Source organism: Tenrec ecaudatus, chromosome 10 (assembly GCF_050624435.1).
Source record: "Tenrec ecaudatus isolate mTenEca1 chromosome 10, mTenEca1.hap1, whole genome shotgun sequence".
Lineage (NCBI taxonomy): Eukaryota > Metazoa > Chordata > Mammalia > Afrosoricida > Tenrecidae > Tenrec > Tenrec ecaudatus.
Genome location: NC_134539.1, coordinates 101,767,416 through 101,786,520, shown reverse-complemented (window position 1 = coordinate 101,786,520; position 19,105 = coordinate 101,767,416). Strand labels below are relative to the sequence as shown.

The 19,105-nt window shown below is 45.8% G+C and overlaps 1 protein-coding gene across 4 annotated transcripts in view; it reads right to left on the bottom strand.

Moving 5' to 3' along the window:
* Positions 1-13,666, bottom strand: part of ARHGAP44 (Rho GTPase activating protein 44) — a 216,454-nt gene extending 202,788 nt beyond the window's left edge. Inside the window, exon 1 of one of the 4 annotated variants that reach the window (XM_075561081.1) lies at positions 13,286-13,666. In XM_075561081.1, the coding sequence (XP_075417196.1) occupies positions 13,286-13,338 (53 nt within the window). In that variant the 5' untranslated portion in view covers positions 13,339-13,666. The remainder of the gene's footprint in view (positions 1-13,285) is intronic. The other 3 variants (XM_075561083.1, XM_075561084.1, XM_075561082.1) reach the window with 3 other exon arrangements.
* Positions 13,667-19,105: the final 5,439 nt, after the last annotated feature.

Here is a 19,105-nt window from a genome sequence, read left to right as displayed (position 1 = left end):
TTTCTAGATTTTCACTTTATCAATTATTTTTGGTGTACGAGTTAAGTATCATGCTTGGGTTTTATCTTTTAATGTTATTATTGTTTGTTTTTACAAATAGTTATCTAAAGTGAAAGCTTGGGACTTCTGTCTGCAAATTCAGCAGTACAAACCACCAGCTGCACTGCAGGAGAAAGATGAGGCTTTCCACTCCCAGAAAGCGTTACGGGTTTTGAAACCCACACAGGGCAGTTTGACCTTGTCCTACACAGTCACTATGAGAGGGAACTGACTTGATGGCAGTGAGGGTTTTTTTGGGGGGGGAGAGCAGGGATTCAAATATTGTTGAGTGCTATGGAGTCAGTTCCAACTCATCGTGACGCTATGCACAACAGAGCAAAACAGTGTGTGGTCCAGCACTGAGCTCACGGTTGTTCCTGTACCATCGTTGCAGCCATGGTGTCAATCCAGCTCCTTGAGGGCATTCCACCTTTTTTGATGCCCCCTCCACTTTACCAAGCATGCTGTCCTTTTCCAGGGTCTGGTCTCTCCTGACAACATGTCCAAAGTATATAAGGCGCAGTCTTGTCATCCTTGCCTGTAAGGAACACTCTGGCTTCCTTCTTACAACACAGATGGGTTTGTCTTTTTAGCAGTCCATGGCATGTTCAATAGTCTTTTCCAGCACCACAGTTCAAATGCATCCATTCTTCTTCGGACTTCCTTATCCAGTGTCCAACTTTCACACGCATATGAGACAATGGAAAGTAACACGGCGTAGGTCTGGCAAACCTTGGTCCTCAAAGTAACGTCATTGCTTTTCAATAGTCTGAAAAGGTATTGTGCAGCAGACTGACCTAATGCAGGGTATCTTTTGATCTCTTGACTGCTACCTTCATACGCACTGATTGTGGACTCACGCAAGACAAAACCCTCGACAGCTTCAGTCTTCTCTCCATCCATCATGATGCAGTTGTGAGGATTTGGGTCTTCTTTACATTGAGTTGTAATGCACACTGAAGGCACAGTCCTTGATCCTCATTAGCAAGTGCTGCAAGTCCTCCTTACTTGCAGTAAGCAAGGTGTGTCATCTGCATGTCGAAGGTTGTTAATAAGCCTTCCTCCAATCCTCATTCTACATTCTGCTTCATAAATCCAGCATCTCTAATGATTTTTTGGGGGGGCATACAGGTTAAACAGGCCTGGTGAGAAGATACAACCCTGATGCATACCTTTCCTGATCCTAGATGTATCACAACCTTGTTCTGTTCACACAACTGTCTTGTGTTCCATGTACAAGATCCAAAGGAGCACATTGAAGTGTCCTGGAATTCCCATTCTTCTCAAAGTTATTCCCAGTTTATCATGATCTACACAGCCAATGTCTTTGCATAATTAAATACAAGCAAACATCTTTCTGGCTTTCTCTGTTTTGAGCCAAAATCTATCTGATATCAGCAATGATCTCCCTTGTTCTAAGCCCTTTTCTGAATCTGGCCTGATCTTTTAGGCAGTTCCCCGTCAGTGTACTGGTGTAACCATTGTCTCTCAATGACCTGGTGTAACCATTGTCTCTCAATGTACTGGTGTAACCATTGTCTCTCAATGTACTGGTGTAACCGTGCTTGGATGATCTACAGCAAAATTGTACTTGTACTTGTGTGTGATATCAGTGACACTTTTATAGTTTGAGCATTCTGTTGGGTCACCTTTCTTCGGAATAGGCACAAATATGATCTCTACCAGCCAGTTGGCCAAGTGGCTATATTCCGAATTTCCTAGCATAGTCAAGTTTGCTACCAGTGCTTCATTAGCTTGTTGAAACATTTCAGTTGGTGTTCATCAATTCCTGTCGCCTTGTTTTTGACGAATGCATTCAGTACACCATTGGCTCTTGCTCATATGGTACCTCATGGATCATTATCATTATCAGACTCTAAAATGTTTAATCATTTTTCTCTATACCTAGGAATTTTAGTTTGTTCTCTCCCTTCCAAACGGTCCCCGGTGGCAGGAATCTGAGATGGGCTCGGCTGCCCAGGTGAGTGCAAAGCAGTTTCTGTTGAGTGATTCCAACTGCTGTGTACCAGAACAGAACTGTGCCCCAGTGGGTTTTTAACCACATTTTTTTTTTTCTTGACTAGAGGGCCAAGGCTTTCTTCCAGTACGACGCTGGGGGTGCTTAAGCTTCCAGTCTTCCAGTTAGCAGTTGTGTGCGCCACCCAGAAGTGGAGGATCAATCCTTTTCCCTAGCCCCCTGTCCACTCTGTTGGAGGAGAGTGAATGCGGCTAGGTCCCACTTCCAGCTTTATCCAGGGCAGCGCTCTGTCCTGGCAATTAGAACACATCAGTCTTTGCCTCAAGGTCTGTGCCTTAACCTGGCTTACCTACACATTAGCTACTTAGAGAGGACAGTGGAGTATGTTTTCTTGGTTATGCTTATTTGGCTCTTCTTCCTGGATATTTGAGTTAAATATATATATAAAGGGGATTTAAAAAGCAGGTAGAAAAACATAATGGAAAATGAGCTGCTAACTGCAGAAGAGATAATGGAAAATGAGCTGCTAACTGCAAGTTAGGAGGTCAAACCCACCAGGATAAAGATGAGGCTGCCAGCTCCCAGTACAAATTTACAGTGTAGGAATCTCATTATAAGATCTCTGAGTAGGTCTATCTAGATAGGGTAGGCTGGATGAACAATATGGAGGAGAAAACAATGGGACCGACGGTTCTGGGGGGTGGGGGTTACATGGGAGAGGCAGAAAGGAAGTGGTGTTAACCAACCCAGGGACAAGGGAACAACAAGTGATCCAAAATCAGTGGCAAGGAGGGTGTAAGAGGCCTGGTAATGTAACCAAGAAGGATTAGTGGAACCCAAATGCAGGGTGAGCATGATAGTGGGACAAGAGGAAAGTAAAAGGAAATAGAGGAAAGAACTAGGAGGCAAAGGGCATTTACAGAGATCTAAATAAAGGCATGTACATATGTAAATATATTTATATATGATGATGGGAAAATAGATCTATGTGTATATGTTTACAGGTTTAGTATTAAGGTAGCAGATGGACATTGGGCCTCCACTCAAGTACTCCTTCAATACAAGAACACTTTGTTCTATTAAACTGGCATTCCAGGATGCTCAACTTCCCGACATGATTGCTGAAGACAAAGCAGGTGCATAGCAAATATGGTGAAGAAAGCAGATGGTGCCTGGCTATCAAAAGATACAGCATTTGGGGTCTTAAAAGCATGAAGGTAAACAAGTGGCCATCTAGCGCAGAAGCAACAAAGCCCACATGGAAGAAGCACACTAGCCTGTGTGACCATTAGGTGGCAAAGGGATCAGGTATCAGGCATCAAAGAACAAAAAATCATATCATTGTGAATGAAGGGTAGTGCAGATTGGGAACCCAAAGCCCATCTGTAGATAACTGGACATCCCCTTACAGAAGGGTCCAGGGAGGAGACGAGCCAGTCAGGGTGCAGTATAGCACCAATGAAATATAAAACTTTCCTCTAGTTCTTTAATGCTTCCTCCCCCTCCCACCCCGCTACCACTATCATGATCCCAATTCTACCTTACAAATCCAGCTAGACCAGAGGATGTACACTGGTACAAATCAGAGCTGGAAACACAGGGAATCCAGGACAGATAAAGCCCCCAGGACCAATAATGAGAGTAGCGATACCAGGAGGGTGAGGGGAAAGTAGGGGGAGATAGGGGGCACTGATCACAATGATCTACACAACCCCCTCCCTGGGGGATGGACACAATGATAATCCCCTCCCGGGGGATGGACAACAAAAAAGTGGGTGAAGGGAGACATCAGACAGTGTAAGACACAATTATAATAATGATTTATAAATGATCAAGGGTTTGTGAGGGATGGAGGGAGGGTGGGGGACAGAGAAAAAAATGGGGAGCTGATACCAAGGGCTCAAGTAGGAAACAAATGTTTTGAGAATGATGATGGCAACAAATGTACAAATGTGCTTGACACAATGGATAGATGTATTAATTGTGATAAAAGTTGTACAAGCCCCCAATAAAAGGATTTATAAAAAATTTTTTAAAGGCTCAACCTCATTAGAAGTAAAAGATGAAAAAGAAAGACTTCTGTCTTTGCTCATGCAATTAACAAAGGTGCAATAATAAGTTATCAATAAGGTTAGGGAGTAGAAGTAGTCAAGTCTAGTGAGCATAGGAATAAAATATGTGTGTTTGTATCTATGTAACCTATATATTCAGATACTCACATGATATATTCAGTATATATATATATATATATAATATCCACATTATCAACTGGATGCACATACTTTGTTATTTAACAATTATATTTTTTAAGATTTTATCCTCTGAAAGCAAGCCCCTTTCTTTTTTCTTGCTCAATGATTAGCAAAATTTGTTAGCTCGTTAGAAAAAAGAAATCAGTTGACAATGATGTACTATTACATAACTTTGTAAAATTCTATAGTTACTGCCGTGGCATGACAGTCGCGATGTCATGCTGCTAGGCCCCGTGGAGTTGGCTCCCATTCATAGTGACCCTATCTATGTCCCGCAGAACACAGCACTGTGATCGCCCACGACGCCTGTTGGAGCCGCTGTGTCCATTCGCCGCATTAAAGACCAGGCTACACAGAGTGTACACTGCACATACGTTTTTTTGGTTTTTTTTCTGCACATACGTTTTAAAGAATAGGTACAGCTAATTGAAACTATAGGGTCACTTCTGAGAAGGAATTAACTCAACCGCAGTGGGTTTGGGCTGTGTTTATTTAAAATTTAGGAGGCTCATCTAAATTATTGACTGTGGTTTCTAGGTATCATGATTATTTGTTGTTGTTGTTTTTCCCATTTGTAAGTTTCTGATCATCCTAAAATAAACAAATACTACGTATGTAACAACAACAAAAAAGAAGTTGCAAAAGTAAAACGAATTCTGTGGGAAAATAAACATTCTCAAAATAAACTCTAAAGTTGGAAAGCGAAAGCAAAAATTTCAGCTTCCTGGACAGAAAAGATGGTTTTAAATTGCTACACAGTCTGTGAGCTTCCCAAAGGCAGTGCCCATTCCCAGTCGGTGGACCCGATGCCAGAAGGGACCTCTCTGCTTCTCAACTCAGCCTGGACCAACCTTATATTTGATGCGCAACTAAGTCATCTTAGCACAGAAGCACATTTTTATTACTTGCCAGAGCTATTGCAAAAGCTATGGTGGCACAGTGGTTAAAGCACTTGGCTGCGAACCAAGAAGCTGGCAGTTCAAACCCACCAACCCCTCTGGAGGAGAGAGATGTGGCAGTCTGCTTCAGTGAAGATCTGCAGCCTTAGAAATCCTATGGGGCAGTTCTACTCTGCACGGTCTGGCCTCTGCATCAACATGGACTCGATGGCAGTGGGTTTGGGGTGGCTAAGGGGTAGCTTCTAAGGGGTCACTCCATAAAAATACCACTGCCATCAAGTTGATGCAGATTCATAGTGACCCTATAGGACACGGCAGAAGTCCCCCTGTGAGTTTCCAAGACTGTCACTCTTCACAGGCATAGATGCTCAGTCTTTCTCTGCGGAGCCACTGATGGATTTGAACTGCTGACCTGTGGTTAGTAGCCCAACATGTTACCACTGTGCCACCAGGGCTCCTGCAGAATCACTCCACGGGTGGCAAAATCATTAATGTGCCTAATTGCTAATCAGGAAGCTGGAAGTTCGGGTCTACCCACAGGAGTCTCAGAAGAAAGGTTTGGTGATCTGCTTCTGAAACATCAGCCACGGAAAGCGCCACGGAGCAAGTGCCACTCTCTCACCCACCATGAGCTAGACTCGACCAGACAGCAGTAGGCTGGGCTGGCAGTTTTCTCTGAGCTACTGCCACAGCATTTGAAATAACCGGTTGCTGATTATTCATAAAAGGCATACATAATAATTATCTGATTTAAAAAGAAAAACCGCACCATAAATTAAATTATGGTGTGACTCATCTGGCCACTGATTCACTCATTCATTGTGACACTGTTCCTAGAGACAAACAAAGCACACACACATAAACAAACAAACCAAAATCCTCTCTAACATGCCCTCCTAGAAAATACTACTCAGTCGTAGCGAATGTCCTCAGTGAATGCAGAAGAGGAAAAGGCACTAATCACTCTTTAAGGGCCGAGCTTCTGCACGATGACTTGCAGGTCTGGAGAACGGCATTCTGCACAGAATCCTGGCGGCCCCACACCGCCTGGAGAGCAGAGTCCAGCAGGCGCCTGCAGCCGGCCGACCTGCACAGCAAGGAGCTGCAGTGACAAGAGACGAACACGGTCTCGCTTGCTTAGTATGTTCTGTGACCCACCCACTGATACACAGGTGGTGCGATCTGGGCATTCCAGAAAACGAATTAAAAACTTTGCTCTGGGACCTAATAAGCTTGCCAGGCATGCATTGGGGTGGGGGTGGGGGGGCGGGGGCGCAGGGTTTCCGTCTTACTGCCCAGACCTGCTGGCTAACAGGAGGACTCAGCAGGGCCTGGGTTGGTCTTGCCAGGTCAGGAAAAGAGCGAAGTGGGCACAAAGGCAACACGATGACTCATTTGGAGCTGGCTCTGCCTTGTCCTCAACGCCCTAGCATTTTGGATCCTGGCTCCTTGGGAGACCTGCTGAAGGGTTGGTTGGTGTCTCGGAGAAACCTTCAAGGAAAGGCGCTGGCCGGCTTTGGCTGCTGTGGCCCTGCAGCCCTGGGCAAACGTGCCAGCAGCACCAGCGCTCCTGCAGGCACCACCTCCTCAGCACGCTGTACCGCGGGCGGGCACTGCGGTGAGATGCTCCATGCTGTCAGCAGCAGTGATGCTCAGCAAGCTAGCGCACCAGAAACCACGAGGTCCAGGCTCAACACCGAGCAGTCTAGGAATGGGAAGTAGGGCTCTGCAGATAAAACTGACCTTCCACTCCCCAACACAGACGCACGCAGCCTCTCGAGCGATAGACAGTCCCAACCACCCAGAGCAGCCTTCCTGTCTGTCCTCACTCTCTGCACCCCAACACTTCTACTTCCTGCCTACTCACAGACCTTTGAGCAGACACACACACACACACACACACACACACACACACAGAGCAAACCCATGCACAGCCATCACCGGGCAGTGGACAGAAGCCCTACTGGGCTGTGGGTTAGGCACGGGGCTGCTAACTGTACTGTCGATGTGTTCACTTCCACGAGCTGCTCCTAGGAGAAAGGTGAGGCTGTCTGCTTCCATAAACATTCACAGTCTTGAAAACCCCATATAGGGTCGCTGTGACTTGGAATTGACTTGATGGCAGTGGGCTTGATTTGGGGGGTTACTTGGAGATGAAAGAAACAGTCAGCTTATAAGCAGCACCATATATGTAGAGGAGTCTATGCTGGACTACTCTAAGCAAAAGGTTAGTAGTTCTAATCTACCTAGATGTGCCTGGGAAGAAAAGTATGATAATTGATTCCCAAACACCAGTCATGAAAACCCTAGAGAACAATTCTACTCTACACACATGGGATGGCCAAGAGTCAGGGTGGACTCTATGTCAACTGGTTTGGTATAAATACTTAAGAGTACCAACTAAGTCTCTGGAAGATTAAATGGGCAACCAGAGAGAAGAATGGTAACAAACCTCACGGGCCATTGTTGAGCACTTTGTATGGTTGGACTCATTTCAACCTTACAGGAGCCCTCTGAGCTAGGGGCTACTGCGCCCCCATCGCATAGCAGAAAAAAACCACACCTTCACCAGACAGAATAGGGTTCTTCCATTACCTCCACTTCCTCTTTCAATGACTGTGTCTCGTTGGTACTAAATTTCAGCTCAGGGCTTTGGTTCACCAAGACAAACACCACATCCATAAAAGATCCTATGCCTCTTGGGGTGTTTTTCACCACAATAAGCACTAGAGTCATTTGAAGGTTAAAAAAAAAGGTTTTTCATCAGGGCTGCTAATAAATTACCCCTAAATGTCCCACTCACAGTACAGCTGTGCCCCACTCTGGGCACACCCATTCCTGCTGCAAAAGTAAGGGGGCATGGTGCCCTCTTTGGCCCATGTGCCTGTCTTGCAAAGCAACAATGCATGGATTGTGTGGATGTGTTCACTTACTCAATCAGCTGCCAAGAGAGAAGCTATTTTATGGCAAGCATTGGGGGAGCTGTCCCTGCCCATAGGAGCTTAGGCCAGTGGACGAAAGACACCGGGACAAGAGAAACGTTTTAAGACAACATAACCATGCCAAGCTTTGAGAATGTAAATTACATGAGAACAGGGACTTTGCTTTGCACTGAAATTCTCTCTGAACCAGAAGAGTGGTTGGCACCTGTGGGCACCCAATGAACATTTACTGATGGATGGATGGCATGCCTAAACTCAGTAATAATGTCTCCCAAGGATGCTGTGACTAGCATGTATTTAGTGGGCACGTTGTAGAATTTACTAACATCTACCATGTTGCCCATTCTGCAGAGATCATCCAATGTAATCATCACTACAACTCCTTAGCTGTCATGCAGTCCCCATTATTCCTATTTTGCAGATGAGGAAACGAATGTGCCCAATAGTCCACCGTCCCATAAGCAGCAAACTGGAGCAGCCAGGTTCGGAACCTGGCCCCGAGTCATGAGGAGCTCCGTGCCCGATTCTCAAAGGGTCAGCAAAGGTGAATGAAAAAGTGAATGGTCGTGAAGGAGGCAGACAACGGAAGAGAAGTGAACAGCAGAAGGAGCAGGTGCAAATGCCAATGCACAGCAGATGGATCAGATCAGAGGTTCTCAAGCTTATTCGACCTACGGCTCCTTTTTCAGAAAAATTTTTTTCTCAGCACAACCACACCACCACCACAACCTCCAGAAATTAAAAAACATTTGTACTATCGGCCATAATCCAGGATAAAATTAAAAACAAGTTCAGTGCCTTGAAATAGATTCCAACTCATGGTGGCCCCATAGGTCAGGGTAGAACTGCCATGTGGGTTTCTTACATTGTAACTGTCTATGGGAGTAGAAAGCCTCCTCTTTCTCCTGAGTAGTTTTGAACTGCTGACCTTGAGGTTAGCAGCCCAATGTGTAGCCCATACCATTACCAGGGCTCTTAGGATAATGTGTCGCTATCTGCTTTTGCAGACCCTTGGATTGTTCCAGCGGCCTCCACGGGACCCCACTGCCCACCTGGAGAAACACTGGATTAGATAAAACTCTGAGTAATTGCTTTTATCAGTATGTGATGCCTTCTCTCGTCCTCAAAAGTGAGCGCTCACTCACTAGCAACTCAACAACGTTAGTTTTAGTATGGCAACTCCTCCACTGTTAGAATAACGTGGTCCTGTTCTTAATGGTGTTTTATATTCAAAAAGCATTTGGAAACCTGCAACGTATGAAACGGGCAAACCAAGTAAGGCAGTGCCTTAAGGAAGCCCAAGAACAACTCTGAGGGAAGATGAAAGTTTGTAAGGGTGAAGATGTAGCGGTTTCATAATGCAACACCATAAAGCAATCTATCCTGTCGATCTAAATGCCCAACTCCAATCTCACCGGGGTGGGCAAAAGTACTGCTGGCTGTATGCATGTTCTGTCAGTAACACAATTGTCTCAGCCTCATCAGCACAGTCAAAATAAAGTTCCAAAGCACAGCAGTAGCTTCTGAAAGGGATCTACTGAGACATGAGGAACGAGGCAACGATCATCTCAGAATGGTATAGGGACTGTTTTGGGCAGATTCTCAAGAGATAACCTTGATTGAAGGTTACAGGATGATTATGGCAGCCAACTAAGAAACTTAAGAAAATGGAAAAACTGCATTGCTGAAAAGTCAAGAAAGCCTCACCAAGGAACCTTCCCCATCACAACTACGTGACGGTTCATTCTTCATGGCTAGCAGGGGCAGTCTTACCAGAATAAGAAGCCTTATCCTTTCCATCCTACAATCCTGATCTTGCCCCTTGAAAGGTGTTTTTGTTATCCAAACTCAAAGAACATTGAAAACGAAAACCATGTGAGTCTCTCCAAGACACCACAACTTCCATTTCTGACATGAAGTAAGTCAAAGGGCAAAAAATTCTCCTGGGTTACAGGGTTAAAAAGTGCAACTCACTGCCCTTGGGTTAAAGCTGACTCGCAGAGGCTGTATAGGAAGGGGAGAACTGCCTTGCGGGTTTCCCAGACTGCAACTCTTTCCGAGAGCAGAGAACCCCGTGTTCCTCCCCTGGAGTAGCGAGTGGTTTCCACCTTGATGTGAGCAATCTAATGCATAACCACTAGGCCACCAGGACTCCCTGGGAAGGGTTGGAGAGATAAAAAACACTGCCTTCTGAAATGTGTACAGCAAAATAAAGGATCTACTGAGAAATTATAGCTTCACATTTTTATATTTTTGTTTAATAAAGGTTTCTATGATTTTTATAGATATATATTTCCTTGCCCTCATATGTGCTTCTCTGGAAATGAAGAAACAATCCTTCACCCCTTGACTCTACTACACATAGATCCTGACTCATTACACTCTTGATAAGATGAAGTAAAAGCTCCAGGGTGGGAATGAGCGAGGTGTCTTTGGGGCAAGGACGGTCACTATGGCTGAACACAGAGAATGCGGAGGAACATGGATCAGAATGAGTAGGGAGAAATAGAGAGGAACCAAATCAGGTATGGTCTGGTCAGACACTGGCAGAATTTGGGTGACCCATCATTGACGCCTATGAAGGAATAAGGTAGTCTGACCTGATTTTCTCTTTAAGGTCACTCGGGATTCCATCAAAATGAGTGAAGGCTGGCCCTCATTTCACTTGGGGCAAGACAGAATGTAGACATAAATGAGGCAGAATTAGCCTGCTTCTCTATACCCGCCAGAGTCCCAACAAACATGTGGAAAGTAGCTCTTATAGGCCAAGATCTTGGACTCCCAAGGAAGTATCTTGGACTCCCAAGGAAGTCCCCTTGGTAAATGAGAGCACTTTTCTGACACCTAACTTCCCCTCCACGCATCTTAATTTCTTCCTTGGATCCAGATTAAGTTAGGTAGTATGGGTAAGAACTGGGTAAAGGAGATAAACTATTGGGGGTGGGGTGGGGGAAGTTAGTAGTTTGAACTATTGAATACGAAGTTGATGATCTGAAACAGCAATTCTCAACTTGTGGGTCACGACCCCTTTGGGGGTCAAACAACCCTTTCGGAGGGGTGGCCCAATTCATCACAGTAGCAAAATTGCAGTCATGAAGTAGCAACAAAGATAATTTTATGGTTGGGGGGGGGTCACCACAACTTGAGGAACTATTAAAAGGTTGTGAAGGCATTAGGAAGGTTGAGAACCATGGATCTAAAATTACTTAATTTACAATTTTAAAAAATTGAATAAATAGGACACAAGACAGTAGGTTCAAGGCTCACAACCCTGACCACTTCTCAGTGAGTGCGGAAAAGGGGCACCTCCCACATAGTCACCCTCATCTGTCAGCAGAGGGGTGTGTTTCACTGTGATGCAGAACAGATTCCAGCAGAGCTTCTAAAGATGAACTAGGAAGAAAGGCTTAGCTCGCTACCTGTGAAAATCAGCTAGGAAAACCCTATGGAGCCCAGTGTGCATGAGGTCACCACAAGAAAGCAGTTCTCAACCACCACCAATTAGATGCCAACACAGAACTCAAACCCCAAGACCAGGTGAAACAAGAGATCCAGGTCTGGTCAGAGGCCTCCTGACACTTGTGTTAGGATGCTCAGGCCGTCATGGAGTAACTCTGGCATGGAGGCATCCAAGACTGGCCAGCTGGATGGTCCCGGCTAAACAAGCAGGGCCCCAGGAAAACACTTTAGCAGCCAACACACCAAAGGCACCCCACATGCGGCTATATTTGTGGCAATGCCATGCCAGCAATCTAGGCCCGTCTGACTCTGCTATTCATAAACTCTCCCTCATGCTACAACACATGTGTTTGGGAAGGAAAAACGCATCCAAGTCAGTTTTAGATACTGTGACTTGGAAACCATCTGGAGTCCCTGGAAGCCTAAGAAGCCGTGGCATCCCCTGGCCTCACATGCCCACTGTAACTAGGACAGGGTGCTCAGATCAGAGTTTAGATGTCCCCTATTCCCCAAGGATGTCCCCACCCGCAACCTACCAGGTGCCAGTTCAGGCTCCACTTCCCACCCAAGAAAGGTATTTGGTTTCTAGGTAAACCTAGTGGAGGGCCCTGCCTGTGTTGAGCTTGCACTTGAATGTTGCCCAAGGCTGGGTTCTTAGCTTTCTGATTGCTTTAAAGTGCACACCTGAACTCCTTGGCCACAGCAGCAAAGGAAAATAACCACCATCGCCCACCGCCTACCTCCCCGCACTCAAGGAGTCCTATGTGGGAAGAGAAGGAAAAAACAAACAACAACAACAACAAAAAACCACCCTCCACCTCATAATCCAGAATGCCTAGCTTTGGAGGAAGCCCACCGGAGTCATTATGTAACGTGACCAGATTCTGGCACCCGGCAGAGCTCTGCCCAGAGACACTACTGAGACGTAGCCCATTTTCCTAGGAATACCAGGAGACGAGGTCTTGCAACTGGCTGGGGCCTGGCTGCGGGGCGTCTCTCCCTCTCCCCTACCTGGCGGCGATCGCGGGCTTCCCACCTCTTCCAGAGGAGTTGGGTCTGCCTTTTCCGCAGCCTCCCTCCCTCTGCTGAAATCAGTCTTAGGACCAAGCCTACAGCAGCGCCATTCCACTGGCACCTTCTCTACACCGCTAAGCTCCCACCCGCTCTCCATCACCAAACGTCTAAGGCCAGGAAAGTGGTCCAGAACCTCGTCCAGCCACCGTCCCTGAACACAAACACCGCAGGGGGTGGGGGGCAGGCCCAGCACTTCGCCCTGATCGCGGAGGAGCCCCGAACTCCGCGCCTGGAAAGGCGGCTCTCTGGGGCTTGGCTGCGGCTCAGCTCCCTCCGGCACAATCCAAGCAAACACCTGTTTCCAGGCAGACCAGGGCCGGGAGAGGCGCGAATCCAGAGGACTGGCACGGGAGGGAGGGAGGGAGGGGGAGGTGCAGGGGCGGCTGGGGACGCAGGTGAAGGATGCGTCACACTTTGCACTTGGCAACCCGAGCCGCGAGAGGCGGGCAGCGCGTGAGAAGGGCTCCGGGGTCCGCGAAGTTCACGGAGGAGGGGTCTCGGCGGCGAGCAGCTCCGGGCGGAGGGCGGCACCGGGGCCGGGGCCGGGGGCGCGCGGACAGCCAGGCGGGCTCGGTGCCCCGTTGCCCTGGCAGAAGCAACCTCGCCGGCGCGCACCGACCCCGCGGTCGGCGGGAGACCTACCTGCCCACCGTCTGGTTGGCCAGCTGGCGCATGCGATTGAACTGCTTCTTCATCGTGGCCCCGCTGCGGCGCTCGCCCGGAGCGGGGGGAGGACGGAGCAGCCCGGAGCCCGCCGCCCGTTACATGGCTCCAGCGCGGAGCCTCCGGGCGACGGCGACGGCGGCGGCGGCACTGCGGAGCTCGGGAGCCGCCTGGCCCGCGTGCGTCTCCTCCCCAGGGCACCGCCGCCTACTCCGCCTCCTGCGGCCGCGCCTCCCGCCGCATCCTCCTCACGCACGCCGCGCAGCCTTCATCGTAGCGCCCGCGGCGCCGGGCGGTCCGCCGGGTGCCCTGCCCCAGCCCTGCCCTGCCCTGCCCTGCCCTGCCTGCCTGCCTGCCTGTCTGCCTGCCCAGCCGGATTTGGGAACCCAGTCTCCGCAGAGTAGCCGGCCCGCGGGCGGGTGATCGGCGTTGCGCCTGCGCACAGGGCGCTGAGCATTCTGGGGCTTGTAGTTCCCATCCTGGTGCCCCTTTTCTGCCCCAAGTTCCCAAGGAGCTGGGAGATGGAACCATGGCCCTCCCGGGGTTTTTGCATTATAACACGCATTCCTGGTTTATTTTGTTTTTAAGATAATTTTTAGAGATCCGTGTACACAGAAACAAATGAAAAAAAAGGAGTATGTTTCTCATTTTGAGACCTTACTGGTCTGAATTTCCAAAGGGAAGATTTATGGCAGGTAGGTACAAGGCTCATTTAAAAAAAACAAAAACCTATAAGATTGCGTGATTGATATTGGCGTTCAAGGTTAAGCTTAGGGCACCAGAAGTAACGGCAGACTTTGGCTCTGGCCTACATGCATCCCACAAGCCTAATTCTTAATTTTCCCCCAGCCCAATAGTAACCAGAAAGCTGGTTGTTTCGAAGGAGCCCACCATGTAACCCACTGTGCCATCATGACTCTTTAATTGAGAACACGGATATAATCATGGTGGCATCATGTTTACTGGCCTGTCTGACAGGGCCAGCTGTCCTGTGTGGCTGAGATTCCAATCTCATGGCTAATCCTATTACCCTTCCATGCCAAGAAATCATAGCCAGCATGTGGGGTAGTGCTGAAGTGTCACACATGACAAGACCTCACAAGTCAGCTTGCTTCTAGGAAGGGGTTGTAGCCTTCCCTGGACTCTGCTCTCGGAAAAGGTTTGTGATCCTCACAATTGTTTCTATGCTTGAGCTGCCACTGTGTCAGTCCATCTTGTCAAGGAGGAAGTCAATGATTACAATGAGGATTTGTCATTATGTAGCAAGTAAGCGGTATGATTTAGATCAGGCATATGAGTTCATGGATTTGAGCTCCACATACCAACTATGCAAGCACTCTAAGCCTCGTTTTCCTCACAGCTCCTAGAGAAATGGAGTCCTAGAGAAAAGGAACAAATGGTGAAGGGCTCAGCTCCGACCGTGAAGGTTGACGGTTCAAATCTATCTACCCTGAGGTTTCTCAGAAGGAAAGTTAAAAGATCACACAAAGTCACAGTAAACCATGCATAAAACAGGTCTAGCAGAAACATATGGTTTTGCCATGAACTGAAGCAACCCAAAGATTTGGGTCATTTGCTTTGGTAATAAAGTTAGATAGTAAAGCCAGATAGACAACTTTTTGCTAAGTTGTCAAGAGTCAAATTGTGTCATACTTTCTGAGAGATATCAGAGAACTATTTGTTAACTTGTCAGTCACTAGATTATAGATAAACTTTCTTGCATCCTCATATTAAATTACCACAAATTCGATTATAGTTAATTTAATAGAGAAAAATCCTGTTCTATAATAGAATTACCAATCTCAAAAATGAAAGGATTTTTCTTAATGGGATTTTTTTCACTTTCCCCCACAGTATGACGGATGGTTTTAAACTGCTGACCTTGCACTTCGCCGTCCAACATATAACCAGTACCTTATGCCAGCGCGGCTCCTCAGAGACCCCTTTATGAAGGTTTAAAGAAGACAAAAAGGCAAGACAACGATGAATCATCTGAACGAGGGCAGCCATCAGCATGAGGCCAAAGTGGTGTCCAAGGGATTCACAGCCGTATGGCTAAAATATAAGGCGTGGGAAACACAGGAAATCTGTTAAAAGATCATGGTTGACAGCAAATCAGTTCCTCACCGCCGCAGGGGCACCGGGGAAGTGGGAAAGAGAGCGAGCGTGAGGGCTCACGTCCACTCCCATACAGTAGATAAACTCACAGGTTCTGGAAACCTTTGACCACCTCGGTTGGGGGAGTATGTCCCAGGGCCATGCAATCCTAGCACCCCAGTTCCATCAAGGGGATACCCAGACAAGTTCCTGAGGGTGAGGCTGTCCCTTCCTGGACGGCCCAGGGGAGGCAAAGCAATTCGCCTTCAAATACAGTCTGCTCTTTGCCTTTAATGGAATAGTTTGCATATGTTGATTAATAGTCGCAAGGTGCCTTAAACATGATTCTAAGTATCTTGTTTGGCCAGCTGGACAGAGGATGGTTTGAGGCATGTTTTGGTTGACTGATCATAAAATCTTTAATTAATTGTGAGTTTAGCCTCTGCTTATTAGGTCAGGCAGCAGCTCCTACCAATTAATAAGATGAAGGTCTTATTTGCATTCAACCAACTGTGTTATTTCTATAACATCAATAGGATCTCTGTGCAAACTAAAATTATTCCCATTTTGAGATTTAAGCTCAATACAAAGCACAATGTGAGGCTTTGGGGGTTTTTAAAAATCATTGTATTGGGGGCTCTTGCAGCTCTTACACCATTCCATACATCAATTGTATCAAGCATATTTGTACGTATGTTGCCATCATCATTTTCTAAACATTTACTTTCTATTTGAGCCCTGGGTATCAGCTCCTCTTTCTTCCCGTCCTCCTCTCCCTCCCGTCCTCATGACCCCTTGATAAATTATAAATTATTATTGTTTTCATATCTCGCACAACATGAGTTTTATGTGCACTGATAAGAATGGACATCAGGCACTATCTGGGACACTATCTCTGGCAAAGTCTAGAACTATATTGTTCAGTACCACTAGCCACATGTGACTACTGACATTTCAGTTTATTAATGTGAAATAAAATTAAACATTTAATAAGCCAGTCACCCATGGCACTCCTTCAGTACTGGTTGCAACCTGTAATGAGAGGCTATAGTACTAGGGAACAGAGATGTAGAGAGGATTCCCATCATCTCAGATAGTTCTACCAATGCATCAGTCCTGCAGAACTCTGAGTACCTGAAACTCCCATCTCATCCTGGCTTCTGCCTTCAACCCCTAGATAGTTGAGATGCAGTCAATAAACAGGGCTCCTCCAACCATAACTCCTTAGGTGATCTATGAGTTCTGGACTCTATGCCCGAGACTTTAATCCCATTTGGGAAGGAGTTCTCTGCTACTGTATGCTCTGCCATTGGACACGATTAAAGTGGGATTGTCTCCAATTTTGTACAGGGTGTGAACCAAGTCCTACCCTTGTTTCCTGGTGGGTGTGGTCTGCTTAAAGACAAAAAGCCATACTTAAAGCCTTTCCTCTGTGTGTAGGAAACATCTCCAAGAGAAAACTTCCAGGACTCCCAGAACACTTTAAGTATCTCTGTCCGAAGTGGTGAAGGCCAAGGTCAGAGGCAAAGGTGCAGTGGTGAGACCATGGGGTGCCTTCCCCTCATCTGGCCCAAGTCTACGGAACTGGTGGGCTTCCTGATCCGTGGTGGCGAAGGCCAAAGGACCACATGGTGGAGAGGCTGCCAAGGAAACTTGGCTGCTGGCTGAGAAGAGGTGTTACTGTGGACCAATGATTGATCCCTACTATTTACAGATCCTGACTTAGGGTAACCTATTAGCTCCCTTAATAAACTCCCTTAGTTGTGAGTCTTGTCTGTGAGTTCTATGCAGCCGTTGTGACCCAATTATAAAACCCACGTACAGCGCTGGGTGGGGGCGGGTGCAGTTGGTGTCAAAATAGGTAGAGAAGGATGGAGCGTGGAGGCATGTATGACCCATGCCTCATGGCGGGAGGGCAGCCAGAAGAGATCAATGGCCCCCAACCCTCGCCCCATTGCCATTTACAGCGATATTTCAGTTCTTACAAGGAAGTCCTTATTTTGTACACTTATGTGTTACCATCTTATTTTATATATTAATGTCTCTCTCCATAAATTTCTCATTATTCTGAGATTTTCTGCCATTCTGAAAGGAGCGTGTATCTACTCAACAGGGTTTTCTTTGTGCAATCTCTATGAAGAGAAGCAGATAATTGGGCGTTTTCTTTCTCCCTGCCGCAGGAAGGATTCCACTTGATTTGAAGAAACCGCCATCGTGGTTTTAGCCTCTTTTTTCTGAGTGCAAGCACTCTACCCCAAATTTACAATCCAGTTATGCTAGCCACGGTCCAAATGTTCTATGGTTCGAAACTCAAACTCACTGCCCTCAAGTCGATTCTGCTCATGGCAACCCTGTAGGACAGGGTGGAACTGCCTCTGTGGGTTTCTGAGACTGTCACTCTTTTTTGTAACTTCCAGTTGATTTATTACAAATAGTACGTAATTCAAAGTACCCTTTTCTCTCCAGAGTATGAAGTGCCTTAAATGAGACTATAACTCTTCATGGGAGTAGAAAGTCTCATCTTTCTCCTACCGAGCAGCTGCCAGTTTCAAACTGCTGACCTTGTAGTGAACAGCCCATTGCATGTCCCAGTGTGCTACTGGCTATACTCCTACTGAGCCAAGATACAATACAACTAGTAGAAATCACTTATTATTTTCAGCTTTTAATCACCTTTAGACCTGCAAGTATCAAACTCTTATTACAAAAGCATGTTTAATTAGGGGGCAAATACAATTAACAAATAAATTCTAGTTAACAGTACAAGGCTATTTTAAATGGGAGAGAGAACCAAAAGAAAGTGATTTACTAGAAATAACCCTTAGTAGTTAAAATTAAGTTATTTTAGAAATGAGTACATATTAAGCAAATTCCAATAGCTTCCATAGCAGACATTAAAATGAAATTTTCAAAGAAAAATTAAGAGACAAATTAACAATATTGAAAAATGGTAACTAGTATAAAAATAACTGCTATTATGAAACAAATGCCTTTAATTACTTTCATGAGAATATTAAACAAATTAAACAAAGCTTGAACATAGGAATGGTTTAAAGGCAGTATTAAACAAAGAGCAACAACTTCTAACGTTGTAATGAAGAGAAACTTTAATTTGTCTCATAAGTAAAAGCCAAATGGCTAATATATAACAATAATTTTTTTAAAGTGAAAGAGCTGATTGAAACTTTGAAAAGCTATCCAAAGTTAAATAAAGTCAATAAAAGCTGTAAATAAAAAAATCTCTATATATTATTTTTAATTTTATTTTTAAGAGATTTAGATATAACATAATGGTCTTGAAACATAATATTAAACAATGAGGATATATCAAGACTATAGCAGATTATTAAGCCTCTTGAGGGTTGCTATGCATCAGAATGAACTCAATGGCAGTGAATATGGTTGAGAAACCTTGGGATAAGAATGAAGAATCTCTGGGTAAAGAGTATGTATGTTTCAAAAGTATTGACTTTGATTGTGTAAAAATTAAAAAATCAAAGCTGTGATCAAATCAGTCATTGAAAGAGTAAATTTATGACATAATATTATATGTTGGTTATATCATATTAGATGAACATTTCTGACATAGGGGTTTAACCTAAAGAAAGCTTTGCACTTTCCTTGGCTTGAGAATATGTCCTTTATAATTCATATATAGTAAGTCAACCTTTTCATATAAGGGTAAGTAAGAAAATATTGTTA